A 20,640-nucleotide genomic window follows, 5' to 3' on the forward strand; every position below is an offset into this window, starting at 1 on the left:
GTATGTCGCTTCTGGGATTAGATCACAAAGCCTCTGGAGGATGGAAGCTCAAGAAAGTGAGAGAAAAGGAATCATCAGGAGGACCAGGGGTAGCTGTGATGTAGAAGAACAGTGAGAGACACTAGAAGCCAAAGGAAAGTGGTTGTGGAGAAGAAGGAGGGCGTTTATACATTGAACGATCCAACAGACATTTATCAAGTACCTAGAAACTGGAGTTCACAATTTTGTGGGTCAGGAAGTCAGAAAGACCTTTGTTGGATGTTCATCTCGGCTCAGCGTGGCATCAGCCGAGGCAGCTGGGGCTGGAGGATACATTTTCAAGATGGCTTCTTCACTCACAGACCTGGAGCTTCGATTCTCCTGGGCCTTCTCACTGCAGGATGCCCTTGGGGTAGTTGCAATTCTTACATGGCAGATGAGGGCTCCAAGAGGTCACAATGGAAGCTGCTTGTCCTCTAAAGGCTGGGTCCAGGACTGGCATAATGTCACTTCTGTCATATTTTATTGGTCAAAGCAGTCAGGTGTTCTGGCCCAATCAGTCTAAGACCACCAGAAACAAACCTGTTGTATTATTTGTTAGGGCTGCCGTAACAGTACATATCGCAAACCGGGCGACTTGCGGTAGATACAGTCCTGCTGTTCTCTCACAGACCACCAGATGGCGCGCTGGATCTGATATCAATACTTGCCATTAGCAGGAGAGTAGACGTTGTGATAAACGCTTTTGTTAATTTAGTTGGGATGAGACTTTCGATTTCTTTGTTAAAAAGCAAGTCTAGAAAAGACTTGGGCCTTTATTTCATAATGTTCGTGGAAGGATAGAAATAGTCTTTTCCTGATTTGATAGAGAAGACCTATGGTTATTTATTCTTTAAAAAATAGACTATTTAATCTTGTTAACACCATGGCAACAAATATCAAGGAAGACAGCCAATCGGAAAAGTAGGCTTCTTTGGGAGGTTATTTTTCTTTGGAAATTGCAACAGTTTCTAAGAGAATCTCCCAGACTCTTGTTCAAATTCTCTTTCCAAGGATAGGCTTAAATTGAACAGAGAACAGAGGAGGCTGGTAACAGGAAAATTCACTCAAGCCTCCTGGCTGTACAGGAAAACAATATAGATGTTTGGGGATTATTCTCAATCTGCCACTTTATGAAAACTGATTTTTATTTTATTTTTTAATTTTAATTTTTGTCTTTTGCCCACACCATGCGGCTTATGGGGATATTGGTTCCCCGACCAATGTCCTGGGCAGTGAAAGCGCAGAGTCCTAACCACTGGACAGCCAGGGAGTCCCCTCGAAGCTGATTCTTTAGAAAGACTTATGATAAGAGGTAGTAACCCTCCCACTGAAGCTGCAGGAGAGAAGGGACAGCTTCATCTCTCTCTCTCTTTGTTTTAATGTTTAACAATTATTTTTGTGGGCTTCCCTGGTGGCGCAGTGGTTAAGGAGCTGCCTGCCAGTGCAGGGGACACAGGTTTGAGCACTGGTCCAGGAAGATCTCACATGCCATGGATCAACTAAGCCCATGCGCCACAACTACTGAAACCTGCATGCCTAGAGCCTGTGCTCTGCAACAAGAGAAGCCACTGCAATGAGAAGCCTGCACACCTCAATGAAGAGTAGCCCCAATCACGGCAACTAGAGAAAGCCTGTGTGCAGCAATGAAGACCCAATACAGCCAAAAATAAATAAATAAAATAAATAAGTTTATTTAAAAAAACTTATAAAAATTATTTTTTCGGTGGGCATGAGTGCACCTCAGTCGTTAATAATGTTGATTGGCTGATCTAACAATCACTTCCAGCCCCTTTCCTACATACTACTGTGATACTATAAAAGCTAAAAAAGCCAGCTCCCTTCTTTCCCAGACTCCCCTGCAGCTACTGGTATGCAGTGAGCCAGTTCTGGCCAATGAGTATGCTGAGGGCTTTGGGGAAATATTTTTGCTGCTGGATAAAAGAGGAGAGGTATGAGAGGAAAGGACTCTCTCATCACCCCCACCTCCCTGCTTTTTGCTTTTTGTGTGAAAAGGTGATGCCTGGAGCTTGGCAGCCATTTTGTAACCATGAGGCAACAAGCTGGAAGGCAAAAGCTAATAAGTGGAGGAATAGAAACATTCTAGGTTCTTGATAACATACTTGATTGATTAAACCCAGAAGCCTCCTTCCTCCAAAATTTTAGTTAAAAAGCTAAGAAATATCCTTTTTGCTTATGTCTGCTGTCAGTTTGGTTATCTGTAACTTGTAGCCAAAACACCCCTTGCTGATCCATGCTCCTTTCCAGATTGCGCTAGAGCAGAGCTCCCAAACTCAGATATCCAGAGACCAGGTAGCTGATGTGAAAATGAAGCTGCTATAACTTTATTTTCCTTTTACTTACATAAACTTATAAAAGGAGAAAAAGCACACCAATCCGTTTCTTAACTCCAGGAGACCCTTCCCACTTTCTGGACAAGGTGAGTTAATTATAACAGGATTAGTGATGCTTTAATCAGGGAGTTAAATATTTCCAGCTGGAGTGATACATTCTATTTCCTATTTTTTAGATGTGCAATGAATGAAGTTTCTCACCACAAATATTTTTTTAAATTAATTAATTTATTTATTTTTGGCTGCTTTGGGTCTTTGTTGCTGTGCGTGAGCGGGGGCTACTCTTCGTGCCGGTACGTGGGCTTCTCATTGCAGTGTGGATCATGGGCTCTAGGAGCACAGGCTTCAATAGTTGTGGCATGTGGGCTCAGTAGTTGTGGCTCACGGGCTCTAGAGCACAGGCTCAGTAGTTGTGGCACATGGACTTAGTTGCTCCGCAGCCTGTGGGGTCTTCCCAGACCAGGGCTCGAACCCGTGTCCCTTGCATTGGCAGGCGGGTTCTTAACCAGTGTGCCACCAGGGAAGCCCCTCTCACCACAAACATTTGAAACACGCTTTGTAGGAACTATGGCCTCAGGGTGAAGAGTTACATTCCAGAAGGTATCAACACAAAACCAGTAGGGTTAAAATGGCCTCTTACAGGCAAGCTTCTCATTCATTCATATATTCATTCATTCATTCAACGAACATTTATTTTCTCCTCTGTGCCACACACAGTGCAGGGCATTGGGGATTTAACAGTAAACAATCAGGCACTGGTCCCTGTTTGTAAGGATCTTACATTCTTGAAACTTAACCAGAACCTTCCCCCACCTGCCTGGAAAATATTTGTGTCAACAGTCTCTCCAGGCCAGAGTTTCCTATTGTTATGGGCTGAATTGTGTCATTCTCCAAATTCATATGTTGAAGTCCTAACCCCCAGCACCTTCGAATGTGACTGTATTTGGAGATAAAATGCTTAGAAAGGCAACTAAGTTAAATGAGCTTAAATTGGATTAAAAGGCCCTAATCCAATAGGACTGATGGTATAAGAAGAGGAAATTAGGACACAGACACACACACAGGGCAGAGCTTGTGAGGACACAGGGAGAAGACAGTCACCTGCAAGGCAAGGAGAGAGGCCTCAGAAGAAACCAACCCTGCTGACACCTTGATCTCAGACTCCTGGCCTTCAGAATTGTGAGAAAATTCATTTCTGTTGTTTAAGCCACCAGGCTGCCGTGCTTTGTTATGGTAGCTCAAGCAAATACATACACCCATCGGCACCTTTGGAACTTGCAGACAACAGCTTCAACCATAGTCCTAATCAATGCAGAATGTAAGTCCTTGAGAATTATTTTTAAAAATTTCCGGGCTTCCCCGGTGGCACAGTGGTTGAGAGTCCGCCTGCCAATGCAGGGGACACGGGTTCGTGTCCCGATCCGGGAAGATCCCACATGCTGCGAAGCGGCTGGGCTTGTGAGCCATGGCCGCTGAGCCTGCGTGTCCGGAGCCTGTGCTCCGCAGCGGGAGGGGCCACAACAGTGAGAGGCCCGTGTACCACCAAAAAAAAAAAAAAAAAAAAAAAAAAAAAAATTCCAAGAATTCCCTGGCGGTCCAGTGATTAGGACTCTGTGATTCCACTGCAGGGGGCACGGGTTTGATTCCTGGTCAGGGAACTGAGACCCCACGTGCTGTATGCAGCCAGACACAAAAAAAAAAAGATTAAAAAAATTTCACCAGAAGATGTGATTCATCACCATGCATATATACCCAAGTTTCCTGCTGGAAAACAGGAAACTGTTCTATTAATCAGCTATACATTCCTCCTATACTCTTGGGAAGTCCTTCTTTGAACAGTCCCAAAAGGCTTCTGGATTTGCTTACTTTCCTGGGGGCATAGTAAGCCCAAATTACAAATATGTCGTGTTTCCCTCAGCCATTAGATCTAAATCTTCTGCTACAAAGGATTTGTTTTGGGTGGGGTTCTTTACCCTCCATCAAATGGTATAGTGTAGTTTAGGGAACAAACTCTTTTTTTTTTTTTTTTTTTTTTTTGCTGTACGCGGGCCTCTCACTGTTGTGGCCTCTCCCGTTGCGGAGCACAGGCTCCGGACGCGCAGGCTCAGCGGCCATGGCTCATGGGCGCAGCCGCTCCGCGGCATGTGGGATCTTCCCGGACCGGGGCACGAACCCGTGTCCCCTGCATCGGCAGGCGGACTCTCAACCACTGCGCCACCAGGGAAGCCCTAGGGAAAAAACTCTTAGTGCCTCAGCTGGGATTCTCAACTGCAGGGTCTACCCACAGCCTCTCCATGTGGCTCGGCCTTCCCAAAACTTGGTGGCTGAGTCTTCTGACAGTTTCCCGAGAGCAGGTGTTCCAAAAGTCAGTAAGAAGAAGCAGGCAGCCTCAATGTGACTACCACTTCATTCTAATAAACTTCACCTCCAGGTGGGGAGAAGGATAAAGAATTTGCACTTACCTTTAATTCATCACATTACTCTAGTAATTTTACATACATTAACACCATCAGTCCTCAAGCAATCTCACGATGTTGGCATCATCGTTAGGTCATGGTTACAGATGAGGTTCTGAGATGCAGAGTGGTCCCCGGCCTGGGCAGCCCTGCTGTTATGTCTTCTTCCAGCAGAAGGCGCTCCAAACCCATGCATCATCCCAGCCTCCGGCTCCTAACACCCTCATAGCCAAGGCTTAGGTTTATCTCGCGCCCTGGGCTGTACTGAATGCTTTTCATGAACGATCACAGCCCAACCTCACAAGAACACCCGAGGCTGAATTTTACAGATGAGGACGTTGAGGCTCAGGGCAGCGAGGGGCTCAGCTGAGGACAGTCTGATCCCCAAACCTGACAGACAAGTACACAGCCTAGTGCAGGAGACAAGAGCTCAAAAGCCCCACGGGAAGAGATTTTGCCTTTGCTGTGTGACGGTGGAGGGTTAGATTATTCTATGGTTCCATTCGTTCACCGATCCTCTATGGAGGGTACACATTCCTGATTGTTGCCAAGTAGCTGGCGACTCCAAAGAATCAAGGCGGCTTGTGATTTGCCTGGGTCCAGTTGTGAGGGGATGTGCTGAGTGCCCGATACCAGCGGAAGCTGTGACAGACGCTGCAGGTTTGGCCATTGACCTGCCAGCATCAGAAGAAGACACCCAAATGAGGGCTGCCCCTTAGGCTTCTAGAATGGGGAATATCCACAGCCCACTGCACAGATGTGTAACAACACGCATGAGAAACAAACCTTTGCTGCCGCGAGCCGCTGAGATGTCGGGGTATTTGTTACAGCGACACCTACAGTCACAGCAGTGACTCGTAAGCAGTGAGTCAATCAGAAGCAGCCCCACACGCCCCCGCCACCCACCGCGTGTCTCCAGCAGGTCATAGGTAACCTGTGCTAACCCAGTACAAGTCAGCACGGGATGCGCCTCGATTTTATAAACCAGAGTGGATTCGGAGCTGTTTCTATAGCAACCACACTCTGCCCCGCTTTCATTGTCACGTGATTTCTGGAGGGGGCAGGAAGAGGCAGAGTGCATCGAGAGAGCTGGGAATTACTGAGCTTAATGGAAGAGGCTCTGGAACCCAGAAGGTTTGGGTTCAAAGAGCCCAGCTCTGACACGCACCCTTTGTGTGATGATGCAGAAGGCTCTAAACTTCTCTGGGCCTCATTAAAATGGAAATCATGGTAACTCCGTTATAGGGGTGCTGCACAGATTCCGTGAGATCAGGCGTGGGAAGCACTTGTATAGCACATTCCATGGTATGTGTATCGATTAGGAATAGTTTTCTTGGTGACAGTCAGCCCAAACTTGCCAGCCAAAGGGGTGAAGCATCTTAGAAGAGGATCCTTAGCTCTCAGCAGAGGTATCCCTAGCCAATGCCGCATGAAGAAGAGATGAATGTGTGCAAAATATGTGTTGATTTAAGGCATGAAGTTTTGGGGCAGTTTGTTATACAGCAATAGATAACCAGAACATGTATGAAATACTGTTTACTGCCTATCCACAAAGCTATCCCTGCCCCTCTTTCTTCCTAACAAAAACTGGATTTTATTCAGGTGTCAGACAGAGCTTCCTTGATGCATCCCAGCAAGTGAGCACCATCTTTGGCCTTCCTCAGGACCACGGCGTCCACCTGGCGGCCTGCCTCCTCCACCTTCACTCGGGTTCCGGAAGTGTCCTTGGCCATGACGGACAAGACCTCGGGCAGGGCAGCTTTTTTGTCTTTCTTTTCGCTCCAGCCCAGCGACTCGATCACAGAAGCGATTTTCAACGTCTCCCTGCAGGTTTTGATGTCTGATGAAATCCTGTAGGCCATGATGTCTAGAACTCGGGGTTCTCTATGCCCTTCTGGGTGACCTAGTTGCCTCAGCCCTCAGACCCCCCTCCTGAAGCATCACTGCCCTTGAGCACTTTATCAGGTGTGTCCCTCATGCTCCTGGCTTCTGTCATGCTCAAGCTGATCACATCGGGGGCTCTTTCTCTGTCACTTTCTTCTTGGCTTTGTCCAAAACGGTCGCCAGGGCCAAGAACTCCATGGAGACTGACTGTCTGCCTTATCCACGCCTCTCTGCACGGCTTCCTTGCAGCCGTTTGGAGTGTTGTGTAGAGCGCACTGGCATTGCCATTTATCCCTGCCCAAGTCCTCCTCTTCCACATCTGCGATCTCGATGCCCAGGCTCTGATGGAAGAATCCTTCAGCTCCTTTTTTGCAGAGGTAAATGGCAGTCCTCCTCGGCCCCTCTTTGTGTCTCTGACTCTATTTCTGAGACCCCACCCCCACCCGCACTGCCCTTGCTAGCCTTGCTGGCTGCACCTGGAACGGGGCCTGGGTCTCTGAATTGGCAGATGAGTCCCCCGGGGGCCCTGGCCACTGCGGCCTGTGGGAGCCTTTCATGCAGCAGCAAGCTGCCTCAGGACAGTTTCATCTGCCTCAGAACTCTCGTGTCCTTGCACAGAACCCTCCAGACGCTGTTCTTGCCCGGGATCCCCCTGGGGATGGCACCGTGATTAACGTCTGCCACAAACTCCATGAAGGTGGCCTTGGCCTTCTCCTCCCTCACGTCCCTCGTGTTCCTCAACCTGAACGTGCCCTGGCGCGAGAAGGCTGGCTGCAGGACGGCTTCGATGGCGCCTGTTCCAGGTCCTCCGGGATGCTGGTGACCAGCAGGGCCCTGTGCACGTCCACAGCCAGCGCCCTGCATCAGTATGGGCCTCCTGGGTGACGGATCACTACTCTCCCTCCCACTCCAGCCAAGTGTGACACACTTCCTCCTTCGTCCCCTTCGTCCTGCCAGTTTTTTCGCATCTACATCAGAGTGGGCAGCAGGCTTTGGCTCCTGGGCACTGGCACCTCTCCTTCCCCCACGGGCTACTGCCGGTTCCATGACAACCGCTTTTAGGCTGTTGCCAGGGTCTGAGCATTTGTTTTGAGGAACCCAATGAAAATGAGAATATTCGCCTTTTAGTTTCACTGGGCAGGCCTCACACAGAAAACTCAGTCCCGCTCACTGGCGGATCAAGTCTCAGGAGGACCAGGCCTTAATGGGGGGTGATCAGCCCTCACTCGGGGTTACTCGGGGTCTGGAGTGAGTTTGATGGCTAGGGCCAGGAGGCGGGGTCTGGACTGAAGCTGAGGCTGGGGATGGGAGTGCAAGTGGCAGGTCTGTGTCCCGGTGGGGCAAGGGCCCCTGGTTGGTGGCTGTGTGAGATGGAGGCTGAGCCCGAGCAGTGGGCCAGGCCTGGTTCAGGGGCACGACTGCTGTCCGGGTTTCACAGCCCTCCGGGCAGCCACAGCTACCAGGACCGCGGTGGGACCTTCTCTGTAGATCAGAGCAGGCGGGGTGCTCAGAGGGCAAGGCCTACTCGTGGGATGGGCCTGTGGCCACTGCAAATCATCATATCATAGTGACCCCCAGGGGGCCACTTGAATGATATCTCAGTATCTGCCGCATTAACACCCCAAGTGCTACCTCCAGAACTGCCCCTTCAAGCCTTAGGGCCTGTCCCTCCCCTCCCTTCCCCTCCCTTCCCCTCCCCTCCCCTCCCCTCCCCTCCCCTCCCCTCCCCTCCCCCTCCCCTCCCCTCCCCTCCCCCTCCCCTCTCTCCCCTCCCCCTCCCCTCCCCCTCCCCTCTCTCCCCTCCCCCTCCCCTCCCCCTCCCCTCCCCTCCCTCCCCTCCCCCTCCCCCTCCTCTCCCCTCCCCCTCCCCTCCCCTCCCCCTCCCCTCCCCTCCCCCTCCCCTCCCCTCCCCTCCCCTCCCCCTCCCCCTCCTCTCCCCCCCCTCCTCTCCCCTCCCCTCCCCTCCCCTTCCCCCTCCCTCTCACTTGGGACCTGGACACACTGTGGTGGTGACCCAGGCCCCAGGCTGCAGGATGAGCCCCAGGTAATGACGTTCGTTCATTCCCTCCTTCCATCTGGGCAAACTATTAGAGATAAAATCAGATTCCTTTCTCCTCAGCCCATCTGATGGCTGAGCTGCCAGTCTGCGCAAGCGTGGACCCATCCAGCAAACGCTGACCGAGAACTTTCCTGCCATTGGGATTCTTCCAGAGCAGCAAGACTGCCTTTATGGTTCCCTGTTGGCATGAGACCTGGGGCCCCAGGAATGAGGCAAAAAGCCTCAGGAGCCTATGGCAGGTGACGGTGCCAGGTCTGAGAAGTCAGGAAGACCCTTCCCTGGTCCCCTCAAGTCCTGCTCCAGCACTTCGAGCCAGAGGTAATGTCTGGCAGGGTACTGAGGGGCCCCTGTGCCCCTCCTTCTTGGAGGCTTGGAGAATGCTTTAGGGGGAACAAATTACACAGGACACTTTGAATTCCAAGTGCAGAAACCGAAGTTGTCCTGGATTAAGCAGAAAAGGGAATTCATTGGCTCACGTTACTATAAAGTCCGGGTTGTCTTAGCTTCAGTCATGGCTGGTTCCAGGGTCCCTTCATTCATTTATTCAACCAGACTCTGGACCAGCTCCCATTGGATCAGCTGGGTCATGTGCCTGCCCCTGCACCAATCACAGTGACTGGAGAGGGAGTGAGTGCTTTGATTGGCCAGGCTTCGGGGAGTGGTGGGTGAGGGTTAGTGATTCCCACAGGAACCACCTGGCTCCCTCCACATGAGGGAGGGGATGCCACAAGGAGAAATGGAGGCAAATCACTTAGGAGACGGGGGTGGGAGTGTGGGGGGGTGGATACTGGGCTGGAAAGCAGGAGATTCTGTCCCCAGGGGAGGAAGGGCAGTAGTGAGACTCACTGTACCTGGATAGGGGAGGGCCTGAAAGGGAGTATGGGGCCCTCTCCTTGGCTGGGGGTGTCTGTTGTCGAATCTCTGGAACACTGGTTGGGGAAGAGCATTCACCCTTTCAGGTGCTCACTGAAGTCATTCCCGCCCAGAGACTTCATTCACTCATTCATTCAGTGTTTCTCTAGTGGCTGTCCTGGGACCCACCTGTGCAGGTCGCCGGGAGCAGTGATGACTGAGGCAGGCTCTGCCTCCTGGAGCTCAGGAGCAGAAGCGGAAGCGGAAGCGAGTGCTAGGAGGGAAACGCCTGCATTCTCAGGGGAGGTGGGTCGGAAGAGCTGCAGCTGATTCTGGATTGGGGCCAGCTTCCCGAAACAGGTGACACTGAGCTGAGTCTGAAGGGAGGAGGTGACCCTCTGTGAAGTACGGAAGAAGTGTTTTCGAGGGGGTTGGTATATGAAGACCCCAGTGGCTGGATGGAGGACAGGAGACCTGAAGAGTTGAGGGGAGTGAGGTGTGGCCGAGTGGGGGAAGAGGCAAGGCCAGGTCCACGGGGAATTGTGAGTTGGTTACACTAGGGATGTGGCCAAGGAGCAAAGGGCGGTTGGGTCTCCAAGGTCAGAGTGGGAAGCTTCTCTGCAGTTTAGGTGCTGTGTGACGCTGAGAGAGTTAAACAACATCTCTGAGCCTCACTTTCCTCCTTTGCACGATACTTTAAGCTGCTGTGTTGGCTTAGGCACGTGGAGGGTTTAGCGCACGTCCTGGGGTGCAGTAGGGCTTTCAGTAGCAGTTATTGGTATTAATCCTCTTCAGTATCGTAATACCTTTTGGTACGAAGAGCGGGCTGAGTGGCTGCTTTAGGGATTTGCTGGGTCAGAGCGTCCTCTGGTGGGCACAGGGAGACGTGGCTCAGAGAAGAAAGATGGACCAAAGGTTTAAATTTTAAAGATCTTTCTTCCCTCTCTCCCTCCGTTCCATTCTCCCTGTCGTCTTTCCTTCCTTCCACACACATCCCCCCAGAACCTGCTTCCACCTATCTGGAGACCCAGTGGTGACTGTGACAGCCCAGGCCCTGCCCTCCCGGGATTCACAGCCTAGTGTGTGTGTGGGCGGAGGGGTGCCTGTCAGAGGACACTCCTGATTAGAGCTTAACCCGGAAGCCGGATACTTTAGGTTGGAAAGAGACCCGGGAGGAGGGCGGGACCGCAGTATGCAGAGCCTCATAGGACAAGGCGAGGAGCCTGTGCTTTCTCCCGAGGGCACTGGGGAGCCATAGAGAGGTTTAGAGGAGAGGAGAGACAGGGTCAAGTTTGTTATGTCACGTGGAGGATGAATGGGAAGGGCGGGAGTGGGGCTGGATCAGACTCTCGCCCTCCCTCGGAGTCTTCCCAAGTCTGGCAGTCTGATGGCAGCTCCCCGACACACACCCACGGACCTGGCCCAAGTCTCCAGGCCAGTGTCCACACACAGAGCTCCGGGTGGCGGCGGCACCCCCTCAGCCTGCAGGTCCAAGCTCCCTGCGCCCCAGGGCAGGTTCGGTTGGCCTTGGTGAGCCTGAAGGAGAATCTGGCGGGTCCCTCCGGGCGGGGTCCGTCCCTTCATGGGCAGGAACAACCTTCCCGGCTCCAAAAGCGGGGCGAGAGTGGGCGAAGGGTGAGGCGTCGCTTGGTCCCTGCATGCTCTCTGGCGGTCTCCTTGTGGAGTTGGTGGGTTTGTTCACGTGTTAGAGATGAGGATGTGGGTGTTTCGGGCTGAGGCATGTGTAGTGTATCTGTGTGTTTCATTTGTTAGGGCTGTGTGTGTCTCTCTGTGGATGTAGGTGGGGCGAGTCTCGGGGTGTCAATGAACGGGTTTCTGTGTATGTCTCTGGTTATGTGCGAATTGTGTGTGTGTGTGTAGGAGGGAATAGAGTAGCTCAGTCCAAGTGTGTGTCAATATCACCTTGTGTGAATGCAAGTGAGTGTGTGTGAGCCAGTGTGTGTTTTGTGTGTGTTAATGTGATTGTGGTGCGGGCTGACACGAGCCTGATGCTACACCTTGAATCTAGCAAACCTCCAACACCAGCCCCTTCAGTTTGGGAGAGCGGGGAGATAGATCCGATGCCCGAACCTGGGACCCCCCTCCCTCAACACTCTTCCCCCTCTCAGGGATGTACCAGGTCCCAGAACCGCGGGGAGGGAATAGTGGGGGGTGCTCCGCGCGCAGTAGATGAAGTTCTGCGGCGCCCGTATTGACCACCAGGCGGCGCTCCAGGGCCGCGACTTAAAGACGCACCTGCGAAGGCGCTTCCCCAGCGTTCAAGGGCGCGGGCGAAATAATTTGCTTAAGTTGATTCAGCTCTGAAGTGGGGTGCTGGGGTTCAACACTAACAGCAAGAACAACAATAGCTGTTATTTATATATCTCTTAATACATGCGCTCTGATGATTTCAATGCAAGTTTAGGTGCTCTTACTGTGCTCATTTTACAGATTCAGAGAAGGCAGATGACTCGTCAGAGTCACACAGAGATGGAATCTGAACCCAGGCGATCTGGCTTGACTCAAGTCACGTCCGTGTGACTCCAGGGTCTGTGAGCGGACCCTTTCCTTGCCGTCTCCGCAAACTCTGGGGGCAGGGGAAAACTGGGTGCGGAGGAGCGAGGGACGGGGAGAGGCCAGGGTGAGCTGGGGCAGATCATTAGGGGCCCGAGGCACCGGGATAGGGACGGTACACGGTCTTGGGGCTCGCAGTGGTCTCTACGCAAGCTGCCCCCATTGCGGTCATGGTCAGTTGTGGGTGATCTGGAAGTGACCGGCCGCTGATTCATAACCTCAGTAGGACTTGCTGAGTGCTACGGGGGTTCGCTGGGCACGCGCACGCCACAACCTCTCCTATCTTCCTGACGACGCTAAGAGAACGTGATCCCCATTTTCAGGGACGTAAATGGAGGCACGGAGAGGTTAGTTACCTATCCAAAGCAGTAAGGATGGGATGGGTGTGTGCTGGTTATTTTTGCTGCATAACAAACCACCCTAAACTCACTGGCAGAAAACAAAAATGTTTTATTGTGTTCATGGAGTCTGTAGGTCAGCATAATGAAAGGGAATAATGGGGAATGGCTTTTTTTCAGTTCCACAACGTCTGGTGCCTTAGCTGGGGTGACTCCAATGGCTAAGGTCTGGAATCATTTGGAAGCTTCATCGTCATGTCTGGTGCCTGGTCTGGGATGACTTGAAAACTGGGCTTAGCTGGAGATGTTGACTTGAGCACCTCCATTGGTCTCTCCGTGTGAGTTGGGCTTCCTCACAGCATGGAGGTTAAGTTTCAAGCAGGAATGTCCTGGGAGGGGGGTCTTGAGAGCAAATATTCCAAGAGAAGTGGGCAAAAGGCTTTTATAACTGGCCTTGGGAGACACATAGCATCACTTCTGCCATACTTGTCGAGGCAGTCACAGCATGTCTAGATTCAGATTCAAGAAAAGGGTATGCGGACGCCGCTTCCAGATGGCGGTCAAAGAACTTGTAGCCAGGACTTCCCTGGTGGCGCAGTGGTTAAGAATCTGTCTGCCAATGCAGTGGACACATGTTCGAACCCTGGTCCAGAAAGATCCCACATACCACAGAGCAACTGAGTCTGTGGCGCCGCAACTAGAGAAAGCCCGCACACAGCAACAAAGACCCAACACAGCCAAAAATAAACAAACAAATTTATATAAAAAATGAAATCTATTCCTTTTTTTTTTTTTTCGATACGTGGGCCTCTCACTGTTGTGGCCTCTCCCGTTGCGGAGCACAGGCTCCGGACGCGCAGGCTCAGTGGCCATGGCTCACGGGCCCAGTCACTCCGCGGCATATGGGATCTTCCCGGACCGGGGCACAAACCCATGTCCCCTGCATCGGCAGGCGGACTCTCAACCACTGCGCCACCAGGGAAGCCCGAAATCTATTCTTAAAATTCATTTCACCTGTTTTTAATTTAATTTTATTATTTATTTATTTATTTGTTTTGCGGTACGTGGGCCTCTTACTGTTGTGACCACTCCCTTTGTGGAGCACAGGCTCCGGATGCGCAGGCTCAGCGGCCATGGCTCACGGGCCCAGCCGCTCCGCGGCATGTGGAATCCTCCCGGACCGGGGCACAAACCCGTGTCCCCTGCATCAGCAGGCGGACTCTCAACCACTGCGCCACCAGGGAAGCCCTCACCTGTTTCGTATTTGTTGAAGGTGGACGTTAGCAAACTTAACATTTTGCATGTGGCTTGCCTTAGGGGCTCGCATTATATTTCTGTCGGACAACGCTGCTCCAGAGAGAAGGATAACATCCATTTGGGGACCAGGAGGGCGAAAGGAAAAGAGGAAAGCAGGGAAAATAAGAGCTGCAAGGGCGTGGGTAAGAGAGTAAGAAAGCCGTTTGGTTTGCCCTAGGCCCAGTTTCCATGGTAACCTTGCAATAAACTCTTCTTACGTTAAAAAAAAAGGAAGTGTTTGGGTTTCTTCTTTATTTATATACTTATTTATTTAACAATTAAATTAATTAATATATTTATGTTAAATGATTACATCATACGTTCTCAAGAAAGAAGTCCCATAGTTATCTTTCATGGAGCACCAACTCTGGGCCAACCTCTGTTCCAGGGACTTTCATGGATCATCACCTTTAATCCCCCTAAGGATCCTATGAGGTAGGGTTAATGGTTATCGCCATTTCATAGAGGAGCAAACCGAGGCGTAGAGAAGCCCAGGGATCTTCCCAGAGTCACTGCGAGGGCAGCGAGCGGCAGTAGAAACTCAAGAGCTGGACCACAGCGCCTGATTTACACAGAGTTGTGGGTGGGGGGGGTTTATAAAGGACGGTGATGCAGATGTGTATTTAGAGTAGCTATGATATTCACCTGTCCCAGCCTGTGGACCCAGTCAGCAGAAATGCCTTCTTGCAGAATTCACGTCTGATCTCACTGAGGATCATACACGTACAGAAACTGTGTACAAAAACACACGGTGGATTGCACGCGCATCGTTATGGCTACAGAAACATCTGCGAGAGCGAGGCCTCATTGAACGAGGCCCGTACCCCATCAGCGAGAGCTGTGGACCCCAAATGATGCCCGCACCTCACAGCTGAGGCCTGTGTACCCTTATTGAAGCCCGTCCCCACTGAGTGAGGCCTGAAAACTCTGAGTGAGTCCTGGTTCCACCGTGGGAGGCCATAGGCTTTTTTGTTGTTTTTTCTTTGTCCGCGCCGCGCCGCTTGTGGGATCTTAGTTCCCGGACCAGGGATCGAACCTTTGACCCCTGCCGTGGAAGCACGAAGTCCTAACCACTGGACCGCCAGGGAATTCCCCCCACCACTTTTTTTCCCCCATAGCCCTTGATTTACGTCTCTCTATCCTGAACTCCACCTACACTGTGGAGGGGAATTGCAACCCTGCAGGAAGCCGGTCCTCTACGGAAAAGAGGCCTCTATCCCCTGAAGGAGCTCGGGTCCTCCTGACTGCTGTTTCACCCCCTGTGAATATGGCCTTTTGGGGCTCATCACTAATGGTGATCCCACCCCCTGAGTCTTCTGTTCCTCAGGCTCGTCCAGAGCCGGCTCCTCAGACCCCACCAACTCCGACCCCTGCTCCAGCCCGCAGTGTTGCCATGGAGATGGGGTGCAGCTGGGAGGCGGGGCTAGCCCGTGTGCGCAGGCGCAGGGCGGAGCAGACCCGTCGCCCGGAACTGCTGAGATTGAGCAGAGGGTGCAAGGCCAGGCCCGACCACAGGCAGGCGAGCGTGGCGCCCCTCCCCGCGCCGCTCCGGGGGCGCACGGCGTCGCCCTCTCCAGCACCTGTCCCGGGCGCCGCGGTGTCACTCAGCCTCTGTCAGGAACAAAGGGCGGAGGGGCCGGGCCGGTGGCACCCCTGGGTTTGACTCGTAAGCTTCCCGTGGATGCTAGGACCCCTGTGAGCAGGGACCTCGGGAAAGGACGCTACGTCAGCCGCCCAGGGGCAGCTGGAGCCCGAGCCTTGCCACATTCACCTGAACCTGAGCTCCAAGCCCTGTGGCGCTGTTCCAGAGTGGCATTTGCACAGGGGACCGCAGCCCACGTCGGCCTTGGGCTCCCTCCTGCTTCGCTGTCAGCGCCAGCGGCGGCACCGTGGCCATGAGCCTTTTGGGGGACTGGTGCAGGGGGCTGGCCGTGGACGTGCACAGGGCCCTGCTGGTCACCGGGCATCCCGGAGGACCTGGAGCAGACAGCCATCGAAGCCGTCCTGAAGCCGGCCTTGCTGCCCCTGGGCAAGTTCAGGCTGCGGAACACGCGGGCCGTGAGGGACGAGAAGGCCAAGGCCTCCCTGATGGAGTTTGTGAAGGGCATTAATCACGGTGCCATCCCCGAGGAGATCCCGGGCAAGGACGGCGACTGGAGGGTTCTGTGCAAGGACAGCGCGGAGGGCACGAGAGTCCTGAGGCAGATGAAACGCTTGCTGTTGGATAAAAGGCCCACACAGGCCACAGTGGCCAGGGCCCCCGGGGACACGCCCACCCCTCCCGCTTCGGAGACCCTGGCTCTGGAGTCGGAGCCAGGGGTCAGGGAGGCTGGCCCCCCTCCTGGTGCAGCCAAAGATGGTAGGAGGGGCCGTCGGGGTCACAGAAACAGAACCAGAGGCAGCAGGTGGGCCAGAAGAGCGTCGTGGAGGGCGGCCATCCACGTCGGGGAGCGGGAGTTCCAAGACTCTCCCGACTAGAGCCTGGGTATCACGATCGATGAGATGGGCAAGGAGGACTTGAGCGGGGATGGCGAACAGAGCGCGCTGTACGCCACCCTCCAGCCCGCCGCGAAGGAGCCTGTTAGGAAGTGGGCCCTCCAGAAGGAAGGAGATGATGGAACGGTCCCGGCGAGTTCTTGGCCCTGGCAACGGTGACGGACAAAGCCAAGAAGAGGAAGATGGAGAACAATCCCCCTGGGGCTGAGTCGATCAGCCTGAACATCAAAGAAGACCGGAGCGAAATTCCAGACTTAGTGGCCCTACTTACTCGCAGGGGGGAGACACGTCGGACGAGGAGACCATTGGCAGCGACGCCTCCCAAAGCGAGTCTCAGGAAAACGGGGATCAAGAAAGAGGGGGGTGAACATTCCCGAGTTTGTGGCCATTGTGCCTTGTACAGACCCCGCGGGCCACTCCGCCTGCGACGAGATGTTTGAAAATTGCTTCTGTGATCGAGTTTCTGGGCTGGAGCGACAAGAAAGCTGAGCTGCCCGAGGTCTTGTCCATCATGGCCAAGGACACTTCCGGAACCCGAGTGAAGGTGGAGGAGGCAGGCCGCCAGGTGGACGCCGTGGTCCTGAGGAAGTCCGAAGACGGCGCTCACTTGCTGGGATGCATCTCCACCGTGGCTGAGCCTCGGACCACCTGCAAAGGGAAGAAGGCTCCCGGTGGCCCGCTGGGGGGCTGGGGCGAGGACGAGGAAGATGAGGGCGGCCTCCTGGAGCCAGCGGTGCTCCTGGATGCCCAGGACATGGCTGAGGTGATAGGAAGAAAAGGAAAAGGCCTGGCAGAGCGGGAGGTTCAGATGCGCCAAAGGCAACCTGGGGGAGGTCTTGGCGCTGCGGGCGGCCCGGGGGAACAGGGAGTCGGAGCACGTGGAGAGCGAGGAGTCGGAGCCCGAGGACCGCGCGTCCAGGAAGCCCGGGGCCAAGCGGGCCCGCCGGCCTTTAGGGCCCCGGATCGGGCGGGCTGGGCAGGGTCTCCCGCCCCGTCGGGGACCCGCAAAACCCGAGGGGGAGGCGTAGGCCCCGGCGGGCTGGGCATCCCTCCCGAGACGGAAGCCCAGGACGAGGCGGCAGGAAGCAAGAGCAGGAAGGGGCGCGCGGGCGCTGGGGCACAGGCCAAGGGCGGCCAGCCCAGGGCTCGGCCGCCCGCCGGCTCCAAGTCCACGCGTGGGAAGAAGGCTGGTCGGGGCAAGAGGCTGCCCCCCAAGTGCGGCTAAGGCCACGGCAAGGCTGCAGCTGCCGGTGGGGCCCCAGCTCCGCCCCTCGGCCCTCCCCGCCGCGGAGGCGGCAACCGCTGCACCGTGGGCACTGAGCTCTAAAGTGCGCGCCCGCCCACCGCTCACGCCCCTGTTCTTTCAGTCCCTCCTTTGCAGGTGGCGCGAGCGAGCCCAAGGGAAGAAGGAAGAGTGTAACGGGCGCCCGCGGACGCAGCAGCCCTAGGTGATGGGACGGGGTCTCAGGGCCCCCCGAGCGGGATTGTCTTTGGGTCTTCCGCGTTAGCGCAGGGGTGAGCGTGTCCGTGGACACCGGGCACCGGGGGAGGCCAGCAGTGCCAGTGAGTTCTTTCTGGCTGTTCGTAGAGCCCGATCCCTTCCAGACTCATGCTTCTGGCCAGCGTCTCTGTGCCCCTGTCCTCCACCCCAATCTGATGGGGGCCGGGCTCTGTGATGGAGGCTCGGCCACCCAGCCGCGCGGGGGTGTCAGGATGTAGCTGAGCCTTCAGTCAGGAAGGCTGAACCTCCCTGCTGGGGGAGGAGATGATTCCAGGAAGAGAAGCCTGAGAGGCAGAGGGGTTGCTCCTGGGGGAGGGGAAAAGAGGTGAGGGAGGGAAAGGGAGGGGCGGGGCTCTGGCGACCAGGACCAAGGAAGGAGGAGAAGGAAGAGAGAGAGAGAGACCCACACCTGCCCTGCCCATCTGAAGTGTAGCTGGTACAAATGCACCAGCTCCTCAAGGCCAAAGCCACCTGCTGGTGCCCAGACACCGAATCTGTCACTCAACCTGCACGGTGTTTTCAAAGAGTGGGAATTATTTGCAACATTTTCAGTTTGGGGCAATTCACATACAGAGTGTTGGATTTTCTCTGCAGTACCAGGCGGTGCTCCTTCACGGGCCTGTGGCTCCCCCTGCACGTCCCGCCAGCTGTCCCCCACCCCACCTCCCGTGGGCTGACTCCCCTCAGCGCTGGAGGGGAGGGGTATGGCCGGCAGATACCCGAGGGAAGCGCTCTCAGGAGGCAGGAACAGCCGGAGCAAAAGCCCCGAGCCAGGGCTGTGGTGATTGGGGTTTATTCGTGTGTAACCCTGGACCGCTCAGATGCCAGGATTCCCTGCTAAGCGTAGGAGAGACCGTGTCTCCAAAACAGGCCACCTGCCTTCACGGGGGTGGCTGTCTACTTGGATTCCACGTTACTGGAGTTTAGACTGTGAGTGTGCAGAGGTCCCTGGGGTCGGGGAGAGCAGACAGGCCGGGAGCGTGCCCCCCTCCCCTTCCTGGAACCTCTAGGAGTAAGCTGTCCCACCCCTCGGTCTGCTCAAACGGAGACAGGGGCGCCCCCTGAGACTCCCGGGGATGTGACCTGGTCCTCGAACGGCCTGGAGGGAGAAGCCAGGACTCCAGAAACAGAAAACAACAAGCCTTTCCCTCTATTCGGTTCCTCAAAGCCTGTTGCCCACGAGGCCCCGCCTTCCTTATTGCAGGCCCCGCCCCAAGACAGGACGCTCCGCCCCGCTACAACTAGGCCTGAGGAGGTAGCGTCAACTCAGGCGAGTTGCCGTGGCCCATTTATCCACCAGGTGGCGCTCCAAGACCGATGGTTAAAATCGCGCCGTGGTGGCTCTCAGGGTGCGCCCACTGTCCCAACCAGGAAGCGCTCCGGCACAGATGGTTAAAATCAAGGGTAAACGGCCCTTCTTGAGCACTAAAGGTGCGCGGGCACTGGCCCACTGCCTTGAAACTTCAAAGCTCCGCCTGTTTTTTGAACTTTCGGCCAGGCTGCCGCAGTTCTCAAAATAAGGTCCTGAAACCAGCTGCATCCACGTCTCCTGGGAACTTCTTAAGAATGCATATTCTTGCCCCCCCCCCCCCGCCGCCCCCCGCTACCCCCACCAGCCCTACAGCCCCACTGAGTCAGGTCTAAGAAGCTCAGGCCAGGACTGCAGCCTCAGGAGGACCCAGGTGACCTTCAGACCTCCCTCCAAGAATTCCCTTTTCTCCTGCCTGTATCGAGGTTGGGCCAGGGTCATTTGCTGTGTTTTTCCCCCAGTGAGGTTGGGTGAGGGGACACAAAACAACACACAGAAATGTCCCCCAGCTCCCACAGCATGTAGCAACCTGATGTCTCCCGATTATAAGGGCCAGTCACAGCATACTGCTATCACACCACAACGTACCTTTTGCCCTGTTCCTGTTGCAATGAAGTTTTTTCAATGTGTCCAGGAGCCAAGCTGCCCCAGGAGATGTTTGTGGGGCTTGATCAAAACGGATTCCTGGGCCACACAGCCTGCACCAGCAATTGACAGCTCTGGCACAAAGGGCTCCAGAACCCGCGTTCTGGCCACGTTTCCCAGATGATGATTCTGTACTTGGTAGCCAAGATGTGACGAAGCATGTAAACTGCGGGCCCTGTACCCACCAAGCCTGCAGAACCCAGGAATGTGGGGATGGCAAGCAAAGTGACTTAAACACAAGTCGCCATAGTGGAGGGGGGGAGGGGAGGGGACACAAGGGTATGACAAAATCATCCTGGAGCATTCTTCAGTTGCCGAGTCCACAGCCAAGAAATAAGTTTGTAAACACTTTTATTTGCATGTTGACCTGCGCCCTCTTTTTAAGTTCCAGGAGGCAGTGAGTTTAAGTGTGCAGGCGAAAGGGCGAAGAAAAAGGAGAAGAGGAAGGAATTTCTCCCTCACCTCTCTCCCTTTTTCAAGCTGAGCACCTAGAATTGCATATGAAGAAGTTAAAATCATGGGTGATGCGAACCCGTTGTATGGGTTTCTTTATTTACATTCCTTGGGTTACTATAAAGAGTCTGTATTTTAAAAAAATCAATGCATGGGGAATTCCCTGGTGGTCCAGTGGTTAGGATTTGGCACGGTCACTGCCGGGCCCAGGTTCAATCCCTAGTCCAGGAATTAAGATCCCACAAGCCACGAGAAAACAAAATTAAATCAATGCATGAGAGACACAATTTTAACAAGAAAACAAAGGAGATGTGCGGGGCACTGCCAAGCCCTTGCTGTACCTCCATTTTCAAGTATGGAGATAGCACCTCTGTCCAAGTGTCGGAGTTAGGGACACACCCTGAG

At 54.2% G+C, this 20,640-nt stretch overlaps 1 protein-coding gene across 1 annotated transcript; it reads left to right on the plus strand.

Annotated features, from left to right (window-relative positions):
• Positions 1-8,082: 8,082 nt before the first annotated feature.
• On the plus strand, positions 8,083-17,552 carry PNMA8B (PNMA family member 8B). The gene is given in 10 exon segments (XM_065898285.1): positions 8,083-8,182; positions 15,159-15,526; positions 15,640-15,792; positions 15,794-16,447; positions 16,450-16,605; positions 16,608-16,680; positions 16,683-16,762; positions 16,764-17,095; positions 17,097-17,317; positions 17,320-17,552. Coding segments are annotated over 10 exon segments (2,370 nt in total).
• Positions 17,553-20,640: the final 3,088 nt, after the last annotated feature.

The sequence above is a fragment of the Phocoena phocoena genome, chromosome 20 (genome assembly GCF_963924675.1).
Source record: "Phocoena phocoena chromosome 20, mPhoPho1.1, whole genome shotgun sequence".
NCBI lineage: Eukaryota > Metazoa > Chordata > Mammalia > Artiodactyla > Phocoenidae > Phocoena > Phocoena phocoena.